A 26,296-nucleotide genomic window follows, 5' to 3' on the forward strand; every position below is an offset into this window, starting at 1 on the left:
AAGCCAAGCTAAAGGGTTACAGTCAGCATGTTTCTGACACATCTGCTCTTAAAAGCAATATCGGAATCGCTGTTGAATGACAGCCTTTGAATAATGTCGTGTAGTTTGGACATTTGGACCTGTTTCATTTAATGGTAGAAACCGCATTCTAAGCACGCGTTAGCATATGCCGCAAACACATCCAGGTGACCATATACAAATAATAATGCATACGTAGTAGCTGGATGTCATGAACTAGGTGTATAGCCTTGATTTGAGTTAATTGACTCCGAAATAAACCCAGCGGTGCAGTGTAAGTGATACTTCATTCAGCCATTTTGTTCTACATTATACAGGTTATAGCCTTTTCTATGGTACATAATGGAGATAAACATGTAGTAGTTTAAGCAGCTGATGAAAACACAACATACTAAAATAAATTTCAGGGCTCTTTTAGTGAATTTAGGGGATTTACTGTTTACTATTGTTCAGAATTTGCAATGGTGCTTTGCCTGGAGCTCTAACGGTAACTGTCATAGGAGCCCTCCTGCTTTCTGACTTTAATGCTGCTGCCTGCCTCCTTTCTAACTGTCCTTGTGGTTGTGAATGGTGCAGTGGGAACCCACTGGAGATTTCAGTTGCCCTTTTCTTTTTTCTCTCTAATGTCAGTGTTGGCATTTCAATTTTCACTTCTGTTTCTTGGATTCGTTTTTCGAGCCACCTGTCTGTTTTTTCTTCTTCCTTTTCTGTTTTTCCTCCTCTCCTCTTCCTTTTCTCTGCATATTTCCGTCTCTCACCTCCCGTCCTCCCCCGTCGCCGTCCCACCTCCTGGCCCCTCCCTCCCCCTGTTCCTCTGACAGACCTATCCGATTACAAGAACAATAACAATAATCTACAAGCTGTCAGTCAAAGGGGTGATCTCTCCACAGTGACCAATGCCATGACGGGTATGAGTCCCTCCCCCTCTCTCTCCGCCCTGTCCAGCCGGGCCGGATCCATTAGCAATCTCCACGACCGCATCATGTTTAGTCCGGGCAGCGAGGAGGCTATCGAGCGGCTAAAGGTGAGCTTCAGAGATAGCGTCCCTAAAAAGATTTGAGCAGTAACACGCACGGTCCCGCCAGTTTCTGAGTCAGAGGTTCTCAGTCCTCCATCTGATGGGTCGTTGGGTCTGCTGTTTTTTTATTTTCGCCTTTAAATCAGTAACCAATTCAGGCCCAAGAAATTAGTTCAAGTGAGTCAACTGTGTAATCAGCTGTTTTAATTGATCGATTAAATGCTGAGCAACAATGAAAATCAGCAGACCCTGCAACACTCCAGGACCATTATTGAGAAACCCCTACTCTAGGTGATCAGTTAGTCCCTTTGACATCCAACGCCTTGGTAGCAGATATGTTAAACTATCCATTGACATACATTGTAGAATAAAAGCAAATGCATTAAGGTTATATTTTCATCACAAATTTAAATAATGTAATATTAATAAGAATTCAATTAAAAATTATTTTATTAATGATGGTACCATATGCTATCCATGTCATGTTCCTGTCTTAGGTTATATCTTGTACTTGTCTTGGCAATTGACTGAGATTTGTTTGACTTCAATCAATTTTACAGGTCTAACACTGTTCTTATAGCCTTGCTAGATGAACTTGTAAGTCACTCTGCAAAAGAGTGTCTGCTGAAAGCCGAAGTATAAATGTAAATGTAATTTATGTTGATGCATTCATGTTAACGCACATTTAAATAATTATGAAGTTCCTACAGCTGACGTAAAGCAAGAATAATTCATCTAAGGGTTAATCTCCCTGTGACTCTGTCCGCGGTTTAATTGCTGGATTTGTATTCTCTGCGATTCGATTCGCAACCTGTCAGGAAACAGAAAAGATCATCGCCGAGCTCAATGAGACCTGGGAGGAGAAGCTGCGACGCACGGAGGCCATCAGGATGGAGAGGTGAGCGAGAGAGCGGGCGTCCGCGGACGCGGCGTTTCCCCAGCGCTGCCGCGTCAGACGCGCTGAGTCACGCGGCCCTGGGAGCCTTTCGTGAGACGCAGGGCGGTTTGCGACGTCAACCGTGATTTTTTAATTATGTACATTTTTGGCAGAGAGGCCCTGCTGGCGGAGATGGGCGTTGCCATGCGGGAGGACGGCGGCACGCTGGGCGTGTTCTCGCCAAAGAAGGTACGCAATCCGAAAAACGGGCAGCTTGCTTCTGTCTGTCCCGTGATTTTATGCATGGGTTATTCATAAACTTTGTGGGTAACAAATCCGCATCTCACAAAATATCCTTGTCATAACAGTTATCCCTACTGATTCATAAAGGTTGCATGTTCAGGGTGACCTGTATTCAGCCATTTGGATTAGATTAGCACAATCAGAAAACATCTGGTAATGTCATTTTTACGTGAGTACGTTCACAATTTTAGTGGCAGGTTTTCAGTTTTTCACTTGTCCTAGGGTCTTCGGTGGGTGCGCTGTTGTTGACTGCAAAGAATAGTGGCAGGATTAAGATTAAGTAGTTAGTCAGTAATTAATTATAAAATAGCCAAGCCAAAAATAAAATATAATCAAAATATAATATTCTCCTGTTTGTTTCCGGTGTGTACGATTTGTATTTGTGTATGGCCCATACTTGGTGTATTTTGAATATTCAGCCCCTGTAGTGGTTAATATGTTATTCATGTTAATTTATTTGAAGCCTGCACAGAGAAAGCCACAGCCTGTGTTTATTGACACAGTTGGGCTGTTTTCACCCAATGAGGTTTGTTCCAATGGAGAGCATATCTATGCTCTCTGTGTGTGCCACTTGAATTGTTGTGAATTTCCTGCCTAATCCTGTCCTCTTTCTTGTCTTTCAACAAGTTCCTCACGAAGGAATATCTGCCAAAACACCTAAACATAATTAGCCTCTCAAAATGGCCAATTGCAAAGAGGGATATTGATCTGAAAAAGCTCAAGAAAGTTAGTTTAGAACATTCCACTATATACCAATGAATGCAAACGCTGTTTACCTTGTAAGCAAACAGCTGGCTTGTGTGTGAGAAATGTCCTGTCCAAACATGGAAAAGCAAACACATACAAGATGTGTTACAATGCTTGACAGCCAGTGTTAGCCAGAAGATTCATTAGCATTTCATGTGTATAAATCACATGTATACGATACCAGAGTCAGTTTAATCCTGAAGCACGCGTCTGTTATTCTTTTCTCTCAATTTCTTAACACTGCGCTGTTTGTGTTGTGATTAATTGGCATGAAGGCTGTGGAAGTGGAATATAAATGATCTGTAAATAGATGCAGTGTTTCTCAACCATTGTAATGGGGGCATTTTACATTTGTGTTTTTAATTCCAGGTGGTTTTTTGCTCATTTAGGTTTGATTGACTTCTTTATTGAATATTTAGGTACATTCAGTATATTCAGTTTATTTATTCAGAGATTTAATTTATTTACTTATAATTTTATATGTGGTACCTATGTAATGACCAATAGGAGCTCCCTAATCACTATATCTTTACAGTTCCTTCTGAGATGTTGACTGTATATAGATCCAGCAACTCCTGTGCTATTGCTTTAATATCTTTCTGTTAGAGACAACACATTTCTAAGTGTACGATTCTACAGTATGTTCTGAATCCAACTGTATGTTCCAACTGTTGAGTGACATCAAACCAAGATTAGTATTCAGTAAAGCAGTTCAATCAAACCTAATTAATTATGAACAATAGGACGAAAAACCTGCAGACACAGTGTGCCCCCATGGCCTTGACCCTGTTCTAAGGAAATCTAAGCATCTGTCTTCTTGTATACATACTGTAAATACATTACAGGCACAGCTAAAGGAGCTCTGAATTGCAAAACATACCAACTTTGTTAGATGTGTTCCTGTTATGTTTCTAAGGAAGCTTGGAATGGAATACATTTTTTTTTCTTTTTCAGACCCCACATTTGGTGAACCTGAATGAAGACCCTCTTATGTCAGAGTGTCTGCTCTACTACATTAAAGATGGAATTACCAGGTAGAAGACCCTAATAATATATTCACAATAAAAGTTACGCTAGCAAATGGCTCCAAGCAAGGCTCCAAATTTCTGCTGAGCAAATCAGGAGACTTTCTCTGGAGGTATAGGATAATTTAGTTCCACAAGTTGAATGTGAATCTGTGTATGTATATGCATATTTATATTTCCTAGTATTGAAACACATTTTCACCTTTCATACTTTCATTCTTTAATACAGAAAATGAACCACACATTTTGATTTGTAATTTATTCAGATTGGTTGACTTTTAAACAATTGTATAATACCTGTTAACACATCCATTGTTTTGGTAAATTGCAGTACCTTGTGCAGTCAGCAATACCTTCTCAACATGCTAACAGTATTAAACTTTTTCTAAAATAGATCTGAAAAAATTTGCGTGCGTGGGAGAAGGACACCTGCAAAATGACGTTGATTAGCATCCTGTTTATAAACTCATCTTTGTCGGACACCACCATCATGTGGTGATTGTGGTATTGGGAAAACTGAAGGAAGAAAACCTCATTAACAAACCAAATTCCACACTCATTCATTTTTGGTTTTTTGCAACTATTAGCATTGGTTTTTGAAGTTTTTTTTCTTGGCAGTCTGAAGGATTTGCTTTTTTTCCCCTGCTTATACCTGTATTCAGGAAACCCACCTGATATCAGGACAGAATCATCGCTTACATAAGTTTAACACCGTCCTCACACCAGTTTCTATGGTGTTATCAATTCAGAGACGGGGGTGTTTTTCATCCCACTCGTGTGTTAGCTGGTAGCTGAGGCGCGAATGTGGTTTTTTTTTTTTAACAGGGTGGGGCGCGAGGACGCCAGTAGCCGCCAGGATATCGTTCTGAGCGGCCATTTCATCAAAGACGAACACTGCACGTTCACCAGCACCAGCGGCCCGCACGAAGAAGGTGAGCAGCCCGTTTGGAGCCGGTGATTCCTTTTTGCCGTTCTGTTCGCTGTGAGGGCTGTGGGGGAGCCGGTATTGGTGAGCGATCAGTGATGATAAGCGACGGGCGTGCATCCCCTCACGGCGCTCTCTCTGTACGTGCAGCAGCAGTCATCTTGGAGCCCTGTGAGGGAGCAGAGACCTACGTCAACGGGAAGAGAGTGACGGAGCCCACCGTTCTCCGATCAGGTGGGTCCGCCCTCTCGGCTGCCTCTCTCTGTAGTGCCCCCCGATGGACGCGGACCGCAGCTACGCCCTCTCCCCTTTCTGAACTCTGCACCTCGGCAGAAGAACCTCCTATGTGACAGTGCTTGTATGTTCTCGTTTGTGTTAGCGTTAATCAGTTTAACCTTCAGGGTTAGTTGAACTATGCGGTTGTTCCCTGCACTTGGACCGGTACTTCTCTCTAGGGTTTTTCGACATACTTGTTCCTGGTTATGGTTATACACTTTGTTGTATGTCGCTCTGGATAAGAGCGTCTGCCAAATGCCTGTAATGTAATGTGTGTGTGCTCCTCCAGGGAACCGCATCATCTTGGGGAAGAGCCACGTGTTCCGCTTCAACCACCCGGAGCAGGCGCGGCAGGAGCGGGAGCGCACGCCCTGCGCCGAGACCCCGGTCGAGCCCGTGGACTGGGCCTTCGCCCAGAGGGAACTGCTGGAGAAGCAGGGCATTGACATGAAGCAGGAGATGGAGCAGAGGTAGGACCGAGGAGTGAACGTCTCATTGGCCGAGTGGTGGGGGTGGGGAAGTGGGACATATTTATCAGGGTAGGCCAAGTGTGGAGATGACAGGCATACCAGTGTTAGTGTTTTAACCACTAATGGGTATACGTTATTTAGTTGGTTGAGTCGTAACATTAGTCCCCCTATAAAACTAGTTGGGTGACATTTCCTACATCTATTACTGATCCCTCAGTTAACCACCTGTCACTCTCTCTGCAGGCTCCAGGAACTAGAGGACCAGTACCGCAGGGAGAGAGAAGAAGCCAACAATCTCTTAGAACAACAGAGACTGGTGAGCTTCTCTGACTTCTCTGACAAGCCATAGGCTTGTTGTACTGTTTCTGTCTGATGTTCATGACAGAGGGCCTTGGACTGACCAATGCTTTTTCTTTCCTCAGGACTATGAGAGCAAGTTGGAGGCCCTTCAGAAGCAGGTGGATCGTTGTTACCCAGAAATTCCTGAGGAAGAAGAGGAACCTGAAGAGGAAGGTGAGGATATCATGACATGTATATTTTATGAGCAGTTATTGATCCTGTGTCCATTAAGATTTCATATTCATGTATGGCACTGTAAGAAGGGTAGAAACCTGGCATCTCTGGGGAATATTTCACAGTATGTAGTGAGAAAGCATCAGCTGATCTTGGTAGCTGTGGGTACACTTTTATCATTGCACTGTTTCAGAGAATAAATATTTTGTATTCAGCCTATCTCCTCGCAATCCTAGTATACAAAAGAAATGACCTGACCATGAATCCTTTGACTAACAATGCGCTCTTTCCACAGTGCAATGGACCGACCGGGAGATGGAGCTAGCGCTGTGGGCTTTCCGCAAGTGGAAGTGGTACCAGTTCACCTCCTTGAGAGACCTGCTGTGGGGGAACGCCATCTTCCTAAAGGAGGCCAATGCCATCAGCGTGGAGTTGAAGAAGAAGGTGAGTTCAGGAACTCCTGAGGAATGCCAGCCGCAGCTCACCCATTCCATGCGGAGGCCTCAGATCCCACAATGATCTCAAATGTCTTGAGTGGTTCATTCTCGCCATTGAAATCTTCAATGTGTTTGTCTGACAGGTTCAGTTCCAGTTTGTGCTGCTGACGGACACGCTGTACTCTCCTCTCCCTCCTGACCTGCTGCCTCCTGACGCAGCCAAAGACAGAGAGAAACGTCCCTTCCCCCGCACCATCGTGGCCGTGGAGGTGCAGGATCAGAAAAATGGGGCCACTCACTACTGGACCCTGGAGAAACTCAGGTACATTTTCCCAGAAAAAACAGGGCTTTTTTTGGAATATTTAGTACCTGCAACCAACTGTCTACATGAAACACATTTATTTCAATGGGATTCATCTTACAGACAATGGTTCACCACTGTAGAACTGAAACTGAAGGAGTGTAGGCTTTATCGAGATGAGGTTCACTCTAAGAATCTCGTTAGTTTCTTTCTTGCAGTCCAAGAATCTGTTGTTTAACCTTGATTGTTAAGACCTAGAACATCAAGTGTCCTTTCTGTCAAAAAAACTCTGCGTGCCTGTCAGATGAGAATTCTCTTCTCTTGCAGGCAGAGGCTGGATCAGATGCGGGAGATGTACGACCGTGCAGCAGAGGTGCCCAACAGCGCCATTGAGGACTGTGACAACGTGCTGACAGGCGGGGACCCGTTCTACGACCGGTTCCCCTGGTTCCGCCTGGTGGGCCGGTGAGTGCGGCGGTACCTGTCGCGTCACACCGAATGCGAGCCGTGGCGTCCGGCAGCCCTCAGCAAACGTCTTGGAGACAAAAAGAGACGGAATGCTCTCGTCCAACTAGTTCACTCTGCCCCTGGATGCTTTTACTTTAAAGCTGCATTACTCCTCTCTGGCAAATGCCAAAGCTCAACAAATATGATGGGCTGCAGTGGGATGCAAAACATGCAGTTCTGGTTTGTGCACTTGACTGTATTGTCTGGTTTATACATGCAGTTTGCAAACCCAAATGAGGTCTGAACATTTCGTTTTTCACATTTGAAGCCACCCCAGAAAACTGTCATTCTTGAATCATTTTGAAAATCACTCTCCAACAGTCACCAAAATGAGGGGAAAACAAAGTCATAACATTTTTGCACTGAAAGTTATATAAATCAATATTATTCAGTTTTAATGTGATTTATTCCCACAGAAAGTAACCTTGTTTTCACTAAAAAAAACCAGACTCATATCAATAATATTTTTTACAGTCAGTATTTATAGTTGTGCCCAGTGTTGCAGATAAAATCACAGAATTATGTCTGGGGTGGCAGATCTCTGGTTAGCTTGTCACAATACAGGCTTATAAACCCCCTTGCAGACAGGGCTCCTGCTGTGGCACAGTAGGCGTAATCTGCGTTTATCTTGTACTAACCCAGTTCCCATATCTCTGACTGCACCAGCACCACCATTTAGAACACATGCATGAGTGCATAACCAATTGCACCCCCTGCCTCACCCTCTCCGACCTTGACTCTGACATTACTGAGCTTGCTGACAAGCTGGAGGACCTGGGCCATGAGATCTTTGTGGACGGCCTGTGCTCAGAGCTGGGGGATGAGGGAACACTCTGTCCAGGCTCCGGCAAAGGCCAGGATCCTTTTTTTTATTACAGCTGGCCTCTGTTCAGTTTTCTGGGAAGCTTTGGTGAGGTCTCAGGAGCATGCTGGGAGAAGAAACCGGCTCTTTCATGCTCACACTGAGGGCCGTTCTATGGCCGCTTCTCACACCGACACATGGGAACATTACCATTCAGCCTCAGGCCTGTTCGTATTCAGAAGCTTCACCGGGGGGAAAAGGGGGCAGAAAAATCCATTGAAACGAGAGCAGTAGCAGCTCTGGAAAGCTTCGACACGTCTGTGGGAGTAAATTAGGCTGCCAGAGCCAGCTGGATGTTAGTGGCGCTACATTCGGTACTGGCGGGCCTGGGTTTTCATAACTGCGTCCTTTTATAGGTTTTGAGGAGGAGGTGTTATGCTGTGACCAGTGTTTGATCTTCCACGAAGGAGGAGTGATGACACGTTTTAAGTTACACAGGGATTGGCAGTACAGTTAAAATGGTGCAGGTCCACTGCTAAGTTGATTTGAGACTAATTTGGCTTTTATTTGCTTATATGGCAAATGTTGCAGATAGAGTGCATGTTATGGTTGACAGTTACCATCCAAAACAGGAAAAACGGAGGAGATCGCAGCAATGCCAGAAAAGGGGGAAAGTCATGGAACTGCCAAAACACGGTCAAAGTCACGGAATCAGTGACACTTGTGACAAACACCCAGCCTTAGCTATTAAGAGCCACAAAAAACAAATGCTATGATATTAAGCCAGTTTTATTAAGAGATTTACATTTGCTTTATCCTGGAACTAACAGGATATGTCAGATCTGCACCTTTCATTTTAGGAAATGACGTCAAAAGGAGATTGTATTATAAGTATACGTTTTTATCTTGTGGTTTAATGAACACCTTAACTGCAAAAGAACAGTGGCTACACAGTGGTTGTCAGAGCAGCTTTACACTAATTAACGGATCTTTGTGGCACAAAATCCAACATTCTGGCTTATCTTAGGCTTTTTTGTACCAATGGTTTTTTGCCTCACCAAGCTCTGTCAAAAGCAGATTTCAGTTCCACAAGAAAAGTGTCCGGTTGAACAATGAGGGTTGGTTTTGGCCGTTGCTGGATTAGACTCGGCTTGGCAGCTGTGTCATCCAATGCAGTGTGGCCATGTGTCAGCAGTCTCCCTGATCTCCTTCTGCTTTGTTCTCCCTTATACCTCCTCACCCCTCCCCACTCCACACCCCTTCCTCCCCACAACCCTTTCCCTTGCAGGGCTTTTGTCTATCTGAGTAACCTGTTGTATCCTGTGCCCTTGGTGCACCGGGTGGCCATTGTCAGCGAAAAGGGCGAGGTCAAGGGCTTTCTGAGGGTTGCTGTGCAGGCCATTTCTGGTAAGAACCTCTGCTCCAGGGCCCCCATTCTCAGGGCTTTAGTTAATTCATTATGTAAACAAATGTAAATTTGTGATTATAAACTTCCAAGGCTTAAACCACTGTTGGACTAAACATGAAAATGTACATACATGTGTTGAATAAAACCTACGTACTCTATGTCACCTTAGGAAAGAGTGACTGATATGATTAGCACAGTTCAGAATAGCGAACACCCTAGTAGAATTGTTAAATCTCACGAAAGAATATGTTGCGTTTGACTTCTTGGTGAAGTGATGTGAAGGTTCCTTGTGTTATCCTCCAGCTGATGAGGAGGCCCCAGACTATGGTTCTGGCGTGCGGCAGTCGGGGACAGCCAAAATTTCTTTTGAAGACCAGCAGTTTGAGAAGGTGAGGTGTTCAGCACGTGGAGAGTCGAGCCAGTCGGTCATTGGAGGATGGGTTTTATGCTTCACTTTTAGTGCATTTTAAGTTGTGTTAACAGGCTAAATTCGTTCCCTCAACTGGCTAGTTCCAGAACGAAACCCAAGCAGGTGGCATGTCACGCTCTGGGACGTCCCAGGAGGAGCTGCGCTTCGTGGAAGGAGAGGGGCAAAATTCAGACATGAGTCTCTCCGCAGATGAGGTCAACAACAACACCTGTGCGGGTAATGGACTATGAACAGAGGAAATTTGGGTGGAAATGCATGAAAATGGCCTTCAGTTAGCCACGGGTGGGCCTGGTGGGCCTAATCTGTTTCTGGATTTCACGTCAACTTCAGATCTTAAATATTTATTTCGTTTGTTCAATCATTCATGTAATTTGACATTTTTAGCTAAATATTTTTGAGAAATTAATGAAAGACAGCTGAAGACTATGTACATACACAAAACTCTAATCTACTGTGATCTAATCTACGACTGATATAGCTTTGGCGGAGACAGCTAATTACAGCACGTAACTGAGCCAAGGTTACTGTTGGAAAGAGAAACCTGCCACTATATTGGCAGGAATGGAATTCCCCATCACTGCTTTACACTGACCATAAGCCCTGTACGCCCTCTCACAGCCAGCCCAGATGAACTGGACAGCCCCCTGAAGGCCAACCTGGAGGGGCCCCTGGACGGATCTCTGGAGCACCTGAGGATTGGCAGCAACTTCACCTTCAGGGTGACGGTTTTGCAGGCGTCCAGCATCTCTGCCGAGTATGCTGACATCTTCTGCCAGTTCAAGTGAGTGCTGCGTTAACACATTCTTCTCAACAGCATTTCTTTAACTTTCTTTTAACTTAAAAATGCCAATGCATTAAAATTCCAATGGAGGCAAGGATTCAAAGAAGCCCTTGAGGCTGAAAACTAGCCATATCATAGGCCTGTATTTCAGTTACAAACTGAGAACGAGGAGCTTTGATGATTGGCTGTTTATTTATTTTGCGATTTGGTTTGTGGTATGAAACCCTGTGAGATGCATCATCTCCCTTTCAAGGAGGTCCCATCAGGAGGGGTGCAGTAGTGCAAGAATACAAAGAAATCGACACCGTAACGTCCAATGAAATCAAAACAAGCAGCTAGAGTTAAAATAAATACATTACGTACATTACGTTAAATGTATAAACAATGTCCAGAGCCTCAATAAACATTTTCTAATATGCACATGGCCTTAAAGTAAAAGCTGTTTTTCCCAATTCATCAAGAACCTTTGACATGTTTTAACTTTGAGACTTAACACCATAAAATCCATGGTGTCTGAATGATATCTCACATTTAATCAGATAGATTCATATGGCTGGAAAGATGGAGATGGCTGTCGCAACCCAGAGACATAAAAAACCAACATGCTGTTCATATGTCTTAAGGCCATGTTTACACGCATCCTGATAGTGATGCCTGTTCAGTTTTGGTCTGTGGTACTACAGTAAGTTCCTGATAGTGATGCCTGTTCAGTTTTGGTCTGTGGTACTACAGTAAGTTCCTGATAGTGATGCCTGTTCAGTTTTGGTCTGTGGTACGACAGTAAGTTCTCTCTCTCTCTGACTGCAGCTTCATTCACCGGCATGACGAGGCTTTCTCCACGGAACCGCTGAAGAACACGGGCCGTGGGCCACCCCTGGGCTTCTACCACGTGCAGAACGTGAGTCCATAGAGCCGGAATCAGTGCGCCAAGAATTAAGAATTAAAATTTAATTCTTTCAAGAATTAAGCCGAAAATTCTTTAAAGAATTAAGCCGAACTTTCAGTGACAGTGGAGTTTTGTGGTTTGTATTGTTGCAGATTGCGGTGGAGGTGACAAAATCCTTTGTGGAGTACATTAAGACCCAGCCCATCGTTTTTGAGGTGTTTGGACACTACCAAAAACAGCCCTTCCCGCCTCTCTGCAAAGATCTCATCAGGTAATTTCCTCACGATATGTCTGACCTCGTTACCGTTCAAATATCAGTATTTTAGTGAAACTCCATGTAACTTTGAGAAGGTTTCGTTTTTTTAAGACCGACTTAAACTATTTTCGTCTTTTTCCATTTTCGTAGTCCACTGCGTCCCTGCAGAAGGCAGTTCCCTCGTGTCATGCCCCTTTCCAAACCAGGTGAGGAGCAAAACAGGGACGTTTGTTCAGTGCTCATTGACTTAACAGATCCTTCAGAAGCAAATGAATATGCAACTGCAGGCTGAAAGCATTGTCCAGTGTCACCAGTTGACCCACTGAATGAGTAAATGTGATGAACTTGTTAATTTGAATTGTTTAACATCTCCACTGAAGTGGAAAGCTTTTGAAGGTTATGCAGGTAAAGTACATAACTGATTGTTACACTGAGTCCTTGTGTGATTATGGGTGCTCGTTAGCATTTTGTTTGCTTTTGAGTTTCTGCATTTGCGCGGGAGTCCTCCTCCGTGTCCTCTCAGCTTACGCTGTTTGATGTGAACCCAGCCGAGCCTGACGCCGAAGCCGACGAAGAGCGGGAGAAGGCCATGGAGCTGATCCGCTACCTGGTGCCGGAGGTGTTCAATGGGGCACTGGTGGACTCGCTGTCGGGCCACGCCCTGTCGGCTGCGGGCCTGGCCGCCTCCTTCCTCTGTGAAATGGAGGCTCGCGCAGCGCTGCCACCCGCACCCATCTCTATCTGTTCTGTTATCAAAGCTCAGAAGCCGGGTTGGTAGCCCTCACGTGTGAAGCCAGAGGAAATCCTTTAAACCAGGCCCTCACTAAGCCACTAGTCTCAGAAAGACCGGTTTACACACAAGATAGATACTAGTCTGGCATTTGAAGACCCCTGTGTCATCATTTCTTACATCTACAGTGTTAATTAAGCCATGAGTTAAATTTAGTAATTTCTAAACACAAGGACTGGAGCTCTGACAGCATGTCTGTTCTGTAATGGATATTCGGAAATTAAATCTCCATGTGTGCAAAATGGTCTCCAAAGGATCCATACAAATTCCTCTTTTACAGGGCAGGATAACAACTTTGTTGCTTTTAGGATAAAAAACCAATTTAAAATCTCAACTGAATAAAATAGACTTAATATCACTGTATTTGTTTTCTTTGGTTCTTTATTTACAATATAACTATTCAAAAAAATGAGGATTTTGATTTCACAGGGTCTTAATATCAACACTGTTGTCAATGAGGGTGGTCATAGCTTGCTTAAATGGCATTCAAATGGCCAAAGGAGTGTAGATTAGAGACTTGATATCTCGGTGGAACAGCTCGTAAAGGGAAACATTTCCTGAATTGTGAGTGACCTTGAAATAAAATATTGCGCTGAACTGTAGAGGAATTTTCAGCATGAGTAGAAATAGCTTTTGGCTATCATAAATAGCTTTTGGCTGACCTGATTTTTGGGATTGTTCTACTGGCTTGGAAGGTTCCCTGTGTGTCTCGAGCTTTTATTTCCTTGCAGCTTCTCCTCTGAACACTTCATCTCTCCTGGGTGCACAGCCTCCTCGCAGATTGCTGTAATTAATTAAAGTGTGATGAATGATAATGATTGCTTCAAGGGTGCGATTGCGTTTAAAAAGAGCTTGTTCTGCTTCACTGAGCTGTAAAGTAGTGGTGGGCAAGGGTGTGTGGGGGGGAGAGGTGGGTTTGAGCCAGCTCTGCATGCGTGTGATCCAATCAAAATCGGACTCAACCAACACGGTGCATGTCTCGCAATTTCCTCTCGTGTACTGTGACCTTACAGACCCCTTTCTCAGGACCTCTGCTACATTTAGTCAATGATTATTTTGACATTTTAGGTACATGACCAGGAGAAGAAGAAATGATTGAAGTAATGCACAGGGGTTGTGGGCTAAACTGAGTAAAACTGCCTCACACCAGTACTCTGTGGACGTAGCCATCCTGACAAAAGAAGTGTCTTCTTCACAGGCTTCTGGGATGTGTGCCCTTCCTTCCCTCTCTAATCCTGTCTCTCTCTCTCTCTCTCGGCCTGCATGGGCCACGCCCTGTGGCCGCGCGTGTGTAGTTCTCACCTTTGACATCACACACTTCGTTGTTAAACCCGTCCCTCTCTCCTGCAGTACCCGCCACCAAGCTGACGGCGCTAACCCGCCCCACCGCCGGGCCCTGCCACTGCAAGTACGACCTCATGGTCTTCTTCGAAATCTGCGAGCTGGAGGCCAACGGAGAGTGAGTGTCTTATGCCACTGACTGCAGTCAACACATTAAGGAAAAGCAGAGAATAGCTTTACTGTAGAAGCCATCAGTGGCTGAATTTGAGATTCATTACCTATTAAATTTTTATCATGGTTAACATTAACCAATATATTACAATATACTGCATATATACGCACACACACACATAGTATGTGGTAACGATAATAAACATTTATGCATTTAAATAATACATCCATTCAATGTAAATCATGTGATGTACAATTTATCTCTGATAAACTGATTATGACCATTTAGTGAGTGGAGTTGCATAAATTAACCAAGTAATTGCAGCAGAACTTGTTTCATAGTATTTCACTACTTCACGCTATTTCAGAATGCATGTGTTCTTCCTCTCCGCAGCTACATTCCTGCAGTGGTGGATCACAGAGTGGGCATGCCCTGCCACGGGACCTTCATGCTGCACCAGGTACTGCCCACACAGCCCCCATCCCTGCTCGGAGGCCAGGGGGCACCGCGAGCGCCCGCTCGAAGGACAGGCCCCAAACGCGAGCAATAGGCTTCACGTACTGGAGTTTCCCTTCGGCGTCCAGTCGAATCGGCGTATGTCGATTCCCGTTGTTGCCGTTAGTGGTTATGACACCCTCTCGCCACCTCCCCGCAGGGCATCCAGAGGAGGATCACGGTGACCATCGTCCACGAGACCGGCGGCGACATTGAGTGGAAGGAGGTCAGGGAGCTGGTTGTGGGTAAGTTGGGTCCGGTTTCGAGTACCGGACGCCGCCGAATGCGAGCGGGCCTTGTTTTGGACGCGCGCGGTGGCGGGTTACGGACGCGTGCAATGCAGAGATCTCCGCTTTCCGCAGGGCGCATCCGCAACACCCCGGAGGCCGACGAGACCATCATCGACCCCAACATCCTCTCCCTCAACCTCCTCTCTGCAGGGTACATTCGCCCCACGCAGGATGACAGGTGCGTAATCAAGCCTCGCACACTGGCTGGCTGTCTGGAGAACATATCAAGATACCTGCCACCTAGTGGCTGGGAAAGGATAGGAAAAGAAACCTAGCCCAGTCGCCCAATAGTGTCGTTATGGTTACATGCAGTAGCCTGAGTCCCTTTTACTTAAATCATCACCCTCAAGGTCCAAGAACCACTGGTTTCCCTTTACCTGAAAGTTAGGTCTGAATACAGTTTGGCCAATCAGTAGCATTAATTGTTCAGTTAATTACCTGGGGGAAAAGATTTTAGTATCCATGCTACCAATACTTTAGTGTTTGTTTCATACTGTTAGAATACATTTTATTTCTATTTGTTTTAGGCAGATTCTGAAAATCACTATATTTAAGATGAAACATGGTGTATATTTGAGCTTAGAAAGTGTGAAAATGTCTTTTGTCTTTTGGAAATATAGGCCTGTTATGAATGTTAGTTCTCACTTTAGATTATTTCACATTCGGTTAAACAAACCGCTATTTTTCACTTGCATTGAAGGAGATCGTTTTAACAATACACTGGTCATGGTTGTTCATCCACTGCCCTTACCTAATCTCCCCCTTACCCAAATTTAAATGAATTTTATTTGGATGAATAAGCTCCTTGAATGCTACTGGCTAGTGTATGTTGTTAAAATGACTAGCCTCCTCATTTTGCACTGCACTTTCACGTTAGACCGAACTATCTCACACTATGCAGAGTGCCTTACACTGAAATATGTGTAGACAGTTAGTCTTTTTCACCAAGCTATGCATGTTCACTCTTTTCTCACAATGCGAGGTTTCATGTAATAGAAACCTGAAACATGGTCTCAATCACATCTTTACTCATTAGTGGCCAGTGAAGAAAACACTGTTGAAGGACAACACCTTAAACACTAAAGGTTTATACCAGACCTGCACCACACAGCACCACATTTAATTCCACACAGTTTTAGCCGAGTCAACAGAGCAGCTTTGTGAGCGTGACAAGACTCCTGCTGATCTCCAGTCCTGAGAACAGTGCCGCAAAGTCAAACATCAAAAAGCCTTTCTGAAGGACAAGGGGATTGGCAGTGTGTAACGGCAGTTAAGGAGTTCCACTTGCGTGTAGCTTGCCAGCTTGCGGGTTGAAATCCCAGCTGAGATACAGCCATTATACCCTTTAGTTCCCAAAGTACTTTCCATGAATGACTTCAATGTGCAACCATAGAAATGAATAGTATATTTAAAAAATTCTGTCAGTCACACTGGATAAGGGCATCTTCAAGGCAAATATATTATGTCATTTAAATAAAATAAAATAAAATTACAATAAAAAAACCCTGCTTATTCCTGGTCAGGGTCGCGGGGGGTGCTGAAGCCTATCCCAGTTGGCACTGGGCGAGGAGAGGAATGCCCTCCTCAGTATTTTGTTCCAATCACCTAGATTTGTTATTTAGCACAATTCTTCAGTCAGGAGGCATAACTAATTAGTTCATGGGTGGAAGAAACACATGGCAGGCCATTTTACTTTCTGACCCCTGGACTTTCCACACACACACACACACACACACACACACACTTGTCCAGTCCACACACTGATGTGATCACGCTCATTAAAAAAAAAAGAAAAAAAATAGAATTCAATCTGCAAATAAAAGAGTAAAGATGTTTGAAGGCAGTCAGCTGCTTTCGCGCCGGGTCACCACGCAGAGACGGATGCATGGCACGTCGGGCGGCACGCTTGCTCACCGAGAACGCGGGCCCCCCCCGCCGACAAGCGAAAAAGCTTGCGACCGGAATGCAGCCGCTTCGACGCGTTTAGCTTTTATTTACAACCCCCTCACCTCCCGGCGCTTTCCCCCGTTCCAAAGCATGCGATGCTTTGCAAAACAAAGGGTGGTTTTATCGATGGATCAAGGAGGTCACGTGCCCCATGGGGAGATCATGCCCAGAAACCACCCCATTTTCCACATATCACGGTGGCATTTCAGTACCCTAACCCAGCATCAGCTACGTGACTGCCATTATCTTATTATCTTCTAAGTGTCCGGTTTATCACTGAGGAAGGATAGCAGTGTGTGAACGCTTACATAGCTGTGCCAATATGTAAAACATATTTATATTTTTTTATATGCATTTTTTAATATGCATTTTTTATATTTTTATTTATATGCACTTAATCACATTTTCTCCTCCAGCAGTTGAGAGTGCTGTAGATTGAATGATTAAAGCTGTGCATTTAGAAGGTCGTATATGTCACCTCATGCTGGCTGTGTGGCCCTGTGCTTGGTGCTCGTCTGTGCTCTGTGTCCCTGCGCTGTTGCTTCTCACTCACAGTCACCACCACCCTCCATCCTCACCCCTCTCTCGTCCCAGAATCCTTTGTGGTGTTTCCGATAACACAGACCTACAGCTTCTAGAGGTGTAAATACCACCTACCTGCTGTAAACTCAACACAATGTGCACATTCCCTGAAAACATTAACTGTTTTGGGAACGGTGGCTTCAAGAGGTTTAGATAGTTGTTTTTATTCGCGTTCACCATTTTTACTAACACGCTAACCAGTTTGAGAACAAGCAAGTATTTTTGAAAAAACTAAACCTATACTCTCAGTTTTGGTTTCCATGTCCCCATATCCTTCACATCCTCACACAGACCTATTGAAGATGTGTTTCCTTTTCATCTGGGCCCTAAATACAGAGGATGGATCTTTCCATCCCGCTGCCAAGCACTCACTGTGCATTGGCAGAAGGTCCCTGACACCAAACCCAGCCGCATAAGCCTCAGGTCCATCTACTCACCCTCACTTATCTGTGTTTATTAGACCAGGCCAGGCTGGCCTTTCCTGTAAAAATAAGAAAGTTTAGAAATTTATTTCCCTCTGCGGCCACCTGAAAACACGGACCATTCCCAGCCCTGGTTTGCCTCCCGTGACCTCCTCTCTGACGGTTTAACCACACTGCTTTGCTGGTAATCTCTTCTTCCCCTGCCTGGAAACTCATACCATGCTTTAGATCCGGATTTGCTCTCCGCCGCAAAAAGAAGAAAAAGAGCGAAAGAACCAAGAAGAAGAAGAAGAAGCAAACAGTCCTGGGCAGAAGCCTAGCTCAAATGCTGCATCGTTCCTCTCGGGTCATGGTACTCTACTCCCCACCTTTTTTTGATCGGAAACAAATTTGGTAATGGTTCCAGATAAAGAGGCGCGTGGTTTAGCAGGCCTCTGTAGACGCAGGTGGAGTTGAGTACCAGGGCCGTTGAGTGGTTAGGCCTCTGCTCAGTCACATTCTGCCTTCACTGCAGGACATGCTGGTACTGACATTTCTCTCCTTTCCGGTCCACTAACAGAATGTTGTTTTTGTTTTTTTTTGTTTTTTTGCAGACAGTTTCTTGATTCGGATATGCCTAGGTATTATTTTCAAATCCCTCTCCTCTCATGTTGTTTTATGTCACTTTGCTTCATCCGTTTGAAACCTCCCATCCATCCATCGTATCGACTGCCATGGTTTTCTTTCTCTCCGTTGGTGTCCTCCCTCTTCACTCTTGTCTTTCTCTGTGTTGTGGCTTCCTGTTTCCTTGACCTTCTCCCCTCAAGAGTTGCGTGAGATTTTCTTTCTGCAAAGAGCCCCCCCTGGACATGTTATTGAGCTGCTGTGGTGCTTGCCAGTGGGGAGTGGGGGGGGGGGGGGATTGGGGGGGCTACGCGGTGCATGGCTCGCTTTGCTTCTCTGGGCTGTGGTTTGGCTGCTTCTTTGCTGGGGCTCTCGTATAAAGGCGGGCATTTCTTTTTTCTTTCTTTTCTGGCTAGTTGTGGCAGGGACAGAGCCAAGGTTTTCACTGCAAGCAAAATGTCTCCACAGTGTTTTGCAATTTTTCAGATAATTTTCAGATTTGTTTTCATAAATGTTAAAATTGATATAATATCTCTCAGTGTCTGGCAACATGCCAAATACCTTTTGCTTTTTTATTCTATATCTTCTCGATGGCAAAACAAACTCCATCAACAAATTAAACTATCTTCTGCTATGCATATTGTTTTGACATATTAAGAAACTAAGCATTTGATCTGTTGTTAATTGGAAGCTTGCCCATATGATACGAAAATCTGCATAACAATAAGAATCTTCAAAATAATACCGCTTAGATATTGAGTTGATGATTAAATTATGCATAGACTCAGATTGTGACACAAAGACTGGCTTACACGCGCTTACGAACATGCACACGTTTTATACACACACACGCACATACATTCTATTACATTACCCTTCACTGTGACCCATACTTTACAGCAATATTGGGAATAAGAAAGTGACTTTATTTCATTATAATACGAAAAAATGCCATTTAGGGATCATGCATCTGCACTGTGAAACTCAAAGTGCAATCTTGCTGGACAACCTGACAGGGTAATAAATAGACCGGCCCTATAATGTGACTAATTCTGTTTGGTCATACAGACCGCGGCTCTGTCAAGGGTGAGTTACAATCGTGAGCCTGCAGTGGATTAATCAGGAAAAGCAGATAGCCATCTATTTGATAAAGCTTGGTTGAAAAGTCAAACCGTTCATACTGAATGAGCAAGATCCAAAAACTAGTAGACACCTGTCAGCTGATCAAAAACGTCACTCGAAAAAGAAATGACATTACAAATGAAATTGTCCTGTATGTGATGATCAGCCAGGGAATTGTGATTCAAACAAGGTGGAAGTGATTGTGGAACTGCTGAAACTCTTGAATGTTTCGATCATTTTGCCTCACAGACAAGTGTAAAGATGAAAAGGAAAAAAAAATAAAATGAAAAACCAAAGCTTGGTTTTTGGGTACAAGGTCAAAACAGCTCAGACCTAAGAAAATACAAGGAAGCATTCAATGGAGACTAATGCCAGTGCCACTGTATCAGTGTGAAATCCACAGCTGTAATGAAGACTTAAGGAAGCCATTTCAAAATATGCTTTTAAGGAAAACAATAGATGTGAGTATATAATGTGCATTAAACAGATATTGCGCGTTAAACAGATATTTTAACATTTTGAAAAATGCAAGAAAAAACATCAGGAATTATAGCAGTGTCTTCTTGCTGCTAGGGGGCAGTGATGGTCTTATTTTCACCAACCCTTCAGCAAGGGGTAAAACAACATTCAAGTGACTTGGATTGTTGCTCTTAATTTCATGGCTTCTTATCTATAACATAATAAGATAGAAATGGGCTTTTGAAAACTATGCATACAAATGGATTCATTTATCATTGTAGTGCCTGTGATTTAATCTTTAAAATTGTATACATGTTCCTGTTTACATGTTCCTCTCTTGGTTAAGGGTAAGGTGCTTACAGGAAGAGCAGAAAATTACAGGAAGAACCTCATACAGTGACCTCAGAAGCCATTTGTAGTCTTTGCAGAAAGACATACTTCCCTATCTTCTGTTCATTTCCTTGGAAATGACACAATGCTGCTAAACAACCCTCACACTATGGCCTGGGCTTAGTCAACAGTAACCCTTTACCTTGACTTGCAAATACATGCAAATGTAACTTTTTCTCCTCAAACAAAACAATGTCATGCTAATATTGGTGGTTACTAAATTTTCCAAACTCTTTGTGAAGGGAAAAAACTGACAGTTATGGCATGGTAGTGTCCTGGAGAGACAACAACGAGACTTTGCCTTTGTCTTCTGCACATGCCCAGTTGGTTTTTTTTAACCTCAGTCACAGCAACCTTGTAGAAATATGTTGGTGGCATATGTTTTCCACAGCGTTACACTTATTAAACATTTTATTTCAAAAATCCATTTGATGAAAGAAGCCAAATGCTAGGTACCTCAGATTTTTTTGCCAGAAATAGTCTACAGCATAGCCATTGCTAAAATAAATAAAAGATCATAAATGTGGAGTTAGAGAAGAAATCTTGCTGGCATGATTCACTAAACTTAAAAAGCTTAGTGCACCCTTTTCCCTATAATTGAACTGGTGGGTATCTGGGGTGGATTAAGCTGCCTATTCTCTTAGCGCCATCCATGGGCGTCATGGAACTGGCCCGTTCTTAAATAAAAACGGCTGTTCTTGACTTCATGACGTGGTCACTAAATACAGTATGAGGTTCTCTTTTCCTTCTGGCTATTATAGCGGGTATAATAGTGTGTGTGTGTGTGTGTGTGTGTGTGTCTGTGTTTTGAGGTTGGGTCCAGTGGTCCACCTCAGTCCATTCACAAAGGACTCAACATTTGTTATGTGTGCTACAGTCTGTCAGCCTGTTTTATTGGGTGCGGAAACCACAGCTTATTTACTTTATATATCTCACTGAAATGAGCGCTATGAGATTTAAAGGCATACTGGGCAGAGTGCCCAAAGCATTATGGGTTTCAGTGTACAGTCAGTTGCCTGGGTACGGGACCTGCGTATGTCAGTTCAGGAGATAAATCACGCTGTTATCTTGAAGGAGGTATATTATTTTGATTAAGAACAGCCATCTGGAGTTCATTAGTGTCTTATTCATGAATAAATACAAATAGGGGCCTCGAGATTGCAGTGCTACATACACACCAGCAACAGCTTTAAAAGTAGGTTTTTCGATCAGATACCGAAATAATTGTGCTATTATAACAAGGATATTGTAACATCGTTGCTGCGTTTGACATAGATCTTTTCATACAGGCTTTATAGTTTGCAACAAGGAACACTTTTTTTTGACCAGTGGAATTTTCCACCTAGAAGGAAAATACACCAGCATCAGTCACAAAGCCCACTGCCATAACTGCTTCTAAACTCTCACCTTTGATTCTTCACTGGTTTCTTCCCTCAAAGCATTTCCTTGGGAATTTACCATAGGTATATCTCACCCCTGTTACCCCCAACCCCTCCCCCCCCTCCCACTTCTGTCTGTCAATTGATCTTTCATCACCTTTCTTTGTTTCTAAGCTGATTTTCTCATTGTCATTCATGCTCAAGTACATGGTTGTAAAAGTGGGGAATTTTGACTGAAATGTCTGTTGCATGTAGGTATTGTGTTGTTATCCCTCAAGTTTTGTGATTGTTTATTGGATATTTGTCACAAATTGGTGTTGTACTATTGTGTATCTTTTGATTAGTTTTTTTTTTAAAAACATGTTGAATTAATGGCAAGTTCAATTCCATGTTTAGTGTTCAATCAGTGCAGCGTATTTCCTTTTTCTTTTACAGTTAAATCTTATGGCAGTTCATTGCTTCCACAGTGAGAAAATGTCTTTTCCACTTAGTACTGTTGTGAGAAACTTTTCTCATTATAACAAGAAACTTTTCTTGTTGTAAAAAGATGTGATACGCAGGTATGTCGTTATAATAAGAAAAAGATCTTGTTATAATGAGAAACTTCTCAATTTAACAAGGAACTTTTTTATAACGAGATCCTTTTCTTGTTATAATGAGATACGTTGCTAAAGGATCTCGTTATAGAAAGAAAAGTTTCTGAAAAGACATAGAGTGGAAAATTTGTGTTCACTGTGGCAGCAATGCGCTGCCATACAAACTAAAATGCCTGTGTTTCTAAATATAATACAGCTGCCACTATACTGACTGCTACAATACCATTTGAGAAAGTAGATACTGGCAAATTGTCTACATTTATCTTGTTACCATTTACAGGGTGTTGCTGTGGTACCTCAATACTGTAGTCTTTTTAAAATATTATTTTGTCTCAGTTGTAGCCTTGGTTGTGTGTGTATACCTGAAGTGCATATATATTTTTTCATACAACCAGGTATCATTATACTAATGAAGCCATCATCATAATTTGTTTTCTGATTTACTGCATATCTCACAGAATGGGTTTCAGCTCTCAGAATAACTTGCTGAGTTGGTCCTAATGGTGTGATCTGATATCTTGCATGCACTAGCCTATAGAAGTTTTTACATTTATATAGACACTGTAAGGAAGAACATAATGTCGGAGCACCTCCAGAACTTCTAGTTCTAGTTTTCAGTTTTTATTCTCCCTGGATTGCTGCATGTATCAAAGTAGGGTCAACTTGACATTGATGTACTGGCACCTGAATAGAATATGTTGCACCAGAAGCTCTATTGTAGCAGTCAGAATACAATGGCATGTGCATATACTTTCCCTGTACTTTTATCCGTTGTGAAACACAGCCGTAATTCCAAAACTGGAGTGCGCAGATCCGTCCTTCAAGCACAGACTAGTAGGACAGAAATCTTTACCTTTCATTGGTGAGGTCTGGTAGACTAAACCACTGCTGAATATAGCTGGGGGAGTACGTTCTTGGAAGCAATATGTGGCATACTGCCACAGCGTAACCCTCTGCCTGGACTCTCCCTCTCCCTTATGTGCCACCCCACAGGACCTTCTACCGCTTTGAGGCAGCCTGGGATAGCTCCATGCACAACTCCCTGCAGCTGAACCGCGTCACTCCGTATGGGGAGAAAATCTACATGACCCTGTCTGCTTACCTGGAGGTAACTCAGAAAGATCAGAACCACATCCTGGAAATGTCATTTTAAGCTCCAAGTTCCAGAGATAGCCTTCAGCACCACAGGTCTCATGGCCTGGATGCTTCAGAATAAGGCCCTTTAGGTCACAGATTTGCTAGACCAGGGCGAGACAGAAATGGCTGCTCTGCAATGGCTGCCCTGTTGTTGCATAGTAGCTCACATTTGGGTTTGGAAAGGGTAACATCTTTATCCCCATCTTCCACTTTAGATGGAGAACTGTACCCAGCCCGCAGTGATTACCAAAGACTTTTGCATGGTGTTTTACTCACGAGACGCCAAGCTGCCTGCTTCCCGTTCCATACGCAATCTCTTCGGCACCGGCAGCCTGAGGGCGTCGGAGAGGTGAGGCCCGCCAGACGCGGCCTACATGCATTTACGCAAAAACAAAAGCGCTATTTTATTTGTTAGGAAATCCCAGCAGTTGGTGGATTGATGAAGCAATGCCATGTCTTTTTCCCTCAGCAACCGAGTTACTGGTGTGTACGAAGTGAGTCTGTGCCACCTGGCCGATGCAGGAAGCCCAGGTAGGAAGCTCTTCTCTGAGGGTCTTCACTGATGGACGTCCTTCCTCCACTGCTAGTGTCTCACCCTTTGGTCTCTCTCAGGCATGCAAAGGAGACGCAGGAGGGTCCTGGATACGTCGGTGGCGTATGTCCGTGGGGAGGAGAACCTAGCTGGCTGGAGGCCCCGCAGCGACAGCCTCATCCTGGACCACCAATGGGAGCTGGATAAACTCAGCCTACTGCAGGAGGTGAGGAGAGAGTGGCTCGACATTTTTTTACTAAACCAGAAGAGCTAGTAGTGTTTTGTAGTCAGGGTACTGGTGTGAAGTCGATCAGTAAATGTAACAACATGTCGGATAAGTGAGAATTGAGTGAAATATTTTTATGTTCTGGATCCAGTGGTTCTGGCCCTAACACCCTCATTTTACATTTTGAATAACGAACACAAGTGCATCAACGGTTAAAACTTGTCACTTGTCCAACATATTAGTTTAATTACAAAAGATCAAAAGATCAAGATCAAAGTTCAAAAACCAAAAGACAGCTGCATATTCCAAAAAGTCATGTATGAAAATGTAAAAACTCCTGATGAACTGTAAGACAAAATGGCAGACCCTGCACAAACCAAACACCAAGAAACACAAGGGCCAAATGCAAGGTTCTGATTCCTCAGCTGGCACCAGCAGATATCCACCCCCAAATGTCCACTGCAACAGATGTTAACTGGCTGATGTTAAGCACTCAAAAACTCTCTAGCCCAGAAAGTATAGGAAGGTCCACACTTCATGCTGTCACAAGAGAGAAATGGGGAGTGGTTGAGAGAGACGGAAGTTTGCTTCTGCATCCAACACAGAGGTGATATTTTATAAACAAATAATTGTTTGATCCCAGCAGTTGCAATCTTCACCATCAAGAAAAATGTTTTCCACGCAACAAAACCAACTAGCACTTCCTATGTCTCGACTTGAAACTGGAACCGCTCTGAAAAATGTAGATTTCAGTTAGCAGACCTCAACAACCATGGAACATTTCTTTCAAGGTCCTGCCATGCTTGTGAATGGATTCTTCATGTCTTCTTTGGGTTTCCTTGGGAGACAGAAAAAGCCGTTCCTAGTTCCTAGTTTCTACTGTTTATAGTGCATACATGTGTGCTTGGGGATGTGTTTGCAGGTGGAAAAAACAAGGCACTATCTGCTCCTGAGGGAGAAACTGGAGACCACACTGATGCTGGGCCAGGAGTCGCTGTCCTCCTGCGAGGAGCAGAATGACTCCTTGCAGTCCCCTGCAGATAACGGTGCTCCGGGTTCCATCCCGACCCCTGAGAGCCCTAACGAACGACAGAGGGAGCTGGCTGCTAAGGTGACTACCATGGATTAGGACCGCCTCACGCACCTCTCACCTTGTGAAATGACCTCGATTTTCTCCAAACCCAGAGCAAAAACTTTTTTAAACCTCCTGCCCCTCTGTGCTGCTTTCCTCCCCAGTGTCTGCGGCTCCTCACGCACACCTTCAACAGGGAGTACAGTCATGTCTGCATCAGCGCCAGCGAGAGCAAGGTAAGCCTGCGCCGCCACTCCAGATCATATCTAGGTTTGTTTTTCCATTCCTGTGTACCTTTCATCGCCTTTGCTGGGCCATTTCTTTATAGACCACGAGCCTTTCAATAACCTTCTCATATGGAAGCTATTAGAGTTTCATATCTTATTTGCTACTGTGCTTTGAATTCCCCAATACAAGTGCGTATGTAATAATGTATTAAGTGAATATAAATTACTTAGTAAGAAAACAATTCAGGAATAATACACTTAATTTCTTAAGAAGTAACAATCATATGGATAATAATACAACCCAAAGCTGCTGTTGACTGACTCAACTCATGTCATGCGGTGTAGAAATTCAGAATGCATGGGCTTTGTGAGTTCAGTGCAGTGTTCTGACAGAGTGCTTCCTTTGTGTTGTAGCTGTCTGAGATGTCTGTGACAACGCTGAGGGACTCCACCTCAGCCTCAGCCCTGAGCACCCTGACGCCCTCCTCCACGTGCCCCTCGCTGGTGGAGGGACGCTACGGCAACACCGAGCTCAGGTGACGCCATTTTCCCCTCGCGTCAAATGGTCTATGCTAAGCTCACTGAAGGACGGTT

At 43.8% G+C, this 26,296-nt stretch overlaps 1 protein-coding gene across 1 annotated transcript in view; it reads left to right on the plus strand.

The window, feature by feature from the left end:
• Window positions 1-26,296, plus strand: part of kif1aa (kinesin family member 1Aa) — a 57,573-nt gene that overhangs the window by 24,107 nt on the left and 7,170 nt on the right. Inside the window, exons 14-45 of the mRNA XM_064330719.1 lie at window positions 840-1,042; window positions 1,855-1,934; window positions 2,087-2,162; window positions 3,918-3,997; window positions 4,814-4,920; window positions 5,064-5,147; window positions 5,479-5,659; window positions 5,903-5,975; window positions 6,082-6,172; window positions 6,468-6,616; window positions 6,753-6,931; window positions 7,238-7,375; window positions 9,508-9,626; window positions 9,931-10,016; window positions 10,138-10,273; window positions 10,676-10,838; window positions 11,646-11,736; window positions 11,877-11,995; window positions 12,131-12,186; window positions 12,529-12,750; window positions 14,121-14,229; window positions 14,617-14,683; window positions 14,879-14,963; window positions 15,081-15,186; window positions 18,553-18,579; window positions 23,502-23,616; window positions 23,861-23,994; window positions 24,115-24,176; window positions 24,258-24,403; window positions 25,326-25,514; window positions 25,640-25,711; window positions 26,117-26,238. Of these exons, the coding sequence (XP_064186789.1) occupies window positions 840-1,042; window positions 1,855-1,934; window positions 2,087-2,162; window positions 3,918-3,997; window positions 4,814-4,920; window positions 5,064-5,147; window positions 5,479-5,659; window positions 5,903-5,975; window positions 6,082-6,172; window positions 6,468-6,616; window positions 6,753-6,931; window positions 7,238-7,375; window positions 9,508-9,626; window positions 9,931-10,016; window positions 10,138-10,273; window positions 10,676-10,838; window positions 11,646-11,736; window positions 11,877-11,995; window positions 12,131-12,186; window positions 12,529-12,750; window positions 14,121-14,229; window positions 14,617-14,683; window positions 14,879-14,963; window positions 15,081-15,186; window positions 18,553-18,579; window positions 23,502-23,616; window positions 23,861-23,994; window positions 24,115-24,176; window positions 24,258-24,403; window positions 25,326-25,514; window positions 25,640-25,711; window positions 26,117-26,238 (3,667 nt within the window). The remainder of the gene's footprint in view (window positions 1-839; window positions 1,043-1,854; window positions 1,935-2,086; window positions 2,163-3,917; window positions 3,998-4,813; window positions 4,921-5,063; window positions 5,148-5,478; window positions 5,660-5,902; window positions 5,976-6,081; window positions 6,173-6,467; window positions 6,617-6,752; window positions 6,932-7,237; window positions 7,376-9,507; window positions 9,627-9,930; window positions 10,017-10,137; window positions 10,274-10,675; window positions 10,839-11,645; window positions 11,737-11,876; window positions 11,996-12,130; window positions 12,187-12,528; window positions 12,751-14,120; window positions 14,230-14,616; window positions 14,684-14,878; window positions 14,964-15,080; window positions 15,187-18,552; window positions 18,580-23,501; window positions 23,617-23,860; window positions 23,995-24,114; window positions 24,177-24,257; window positions 24,404-25,325; window positions 25,515-25,639; window positions 25,712-26,116; window positions 26,239-26,296) is intronic.

This window comes from Anguilla rostrata, chromosome 4, assembly GCF_018555375.3.
Source record: "Anguilla rostrata isolate EN2019 chromosome 4, ASM1855537v3, whole genome shotgun sequence".
In the NCBI taxonomy this organism is placed as follows: domain Eukaryota; kingdom Metazoa; phylum Chordata; class Actinopteri; order Anguilliformes; family Anguillidae; genus Anguilla; species Anguilla rostrata.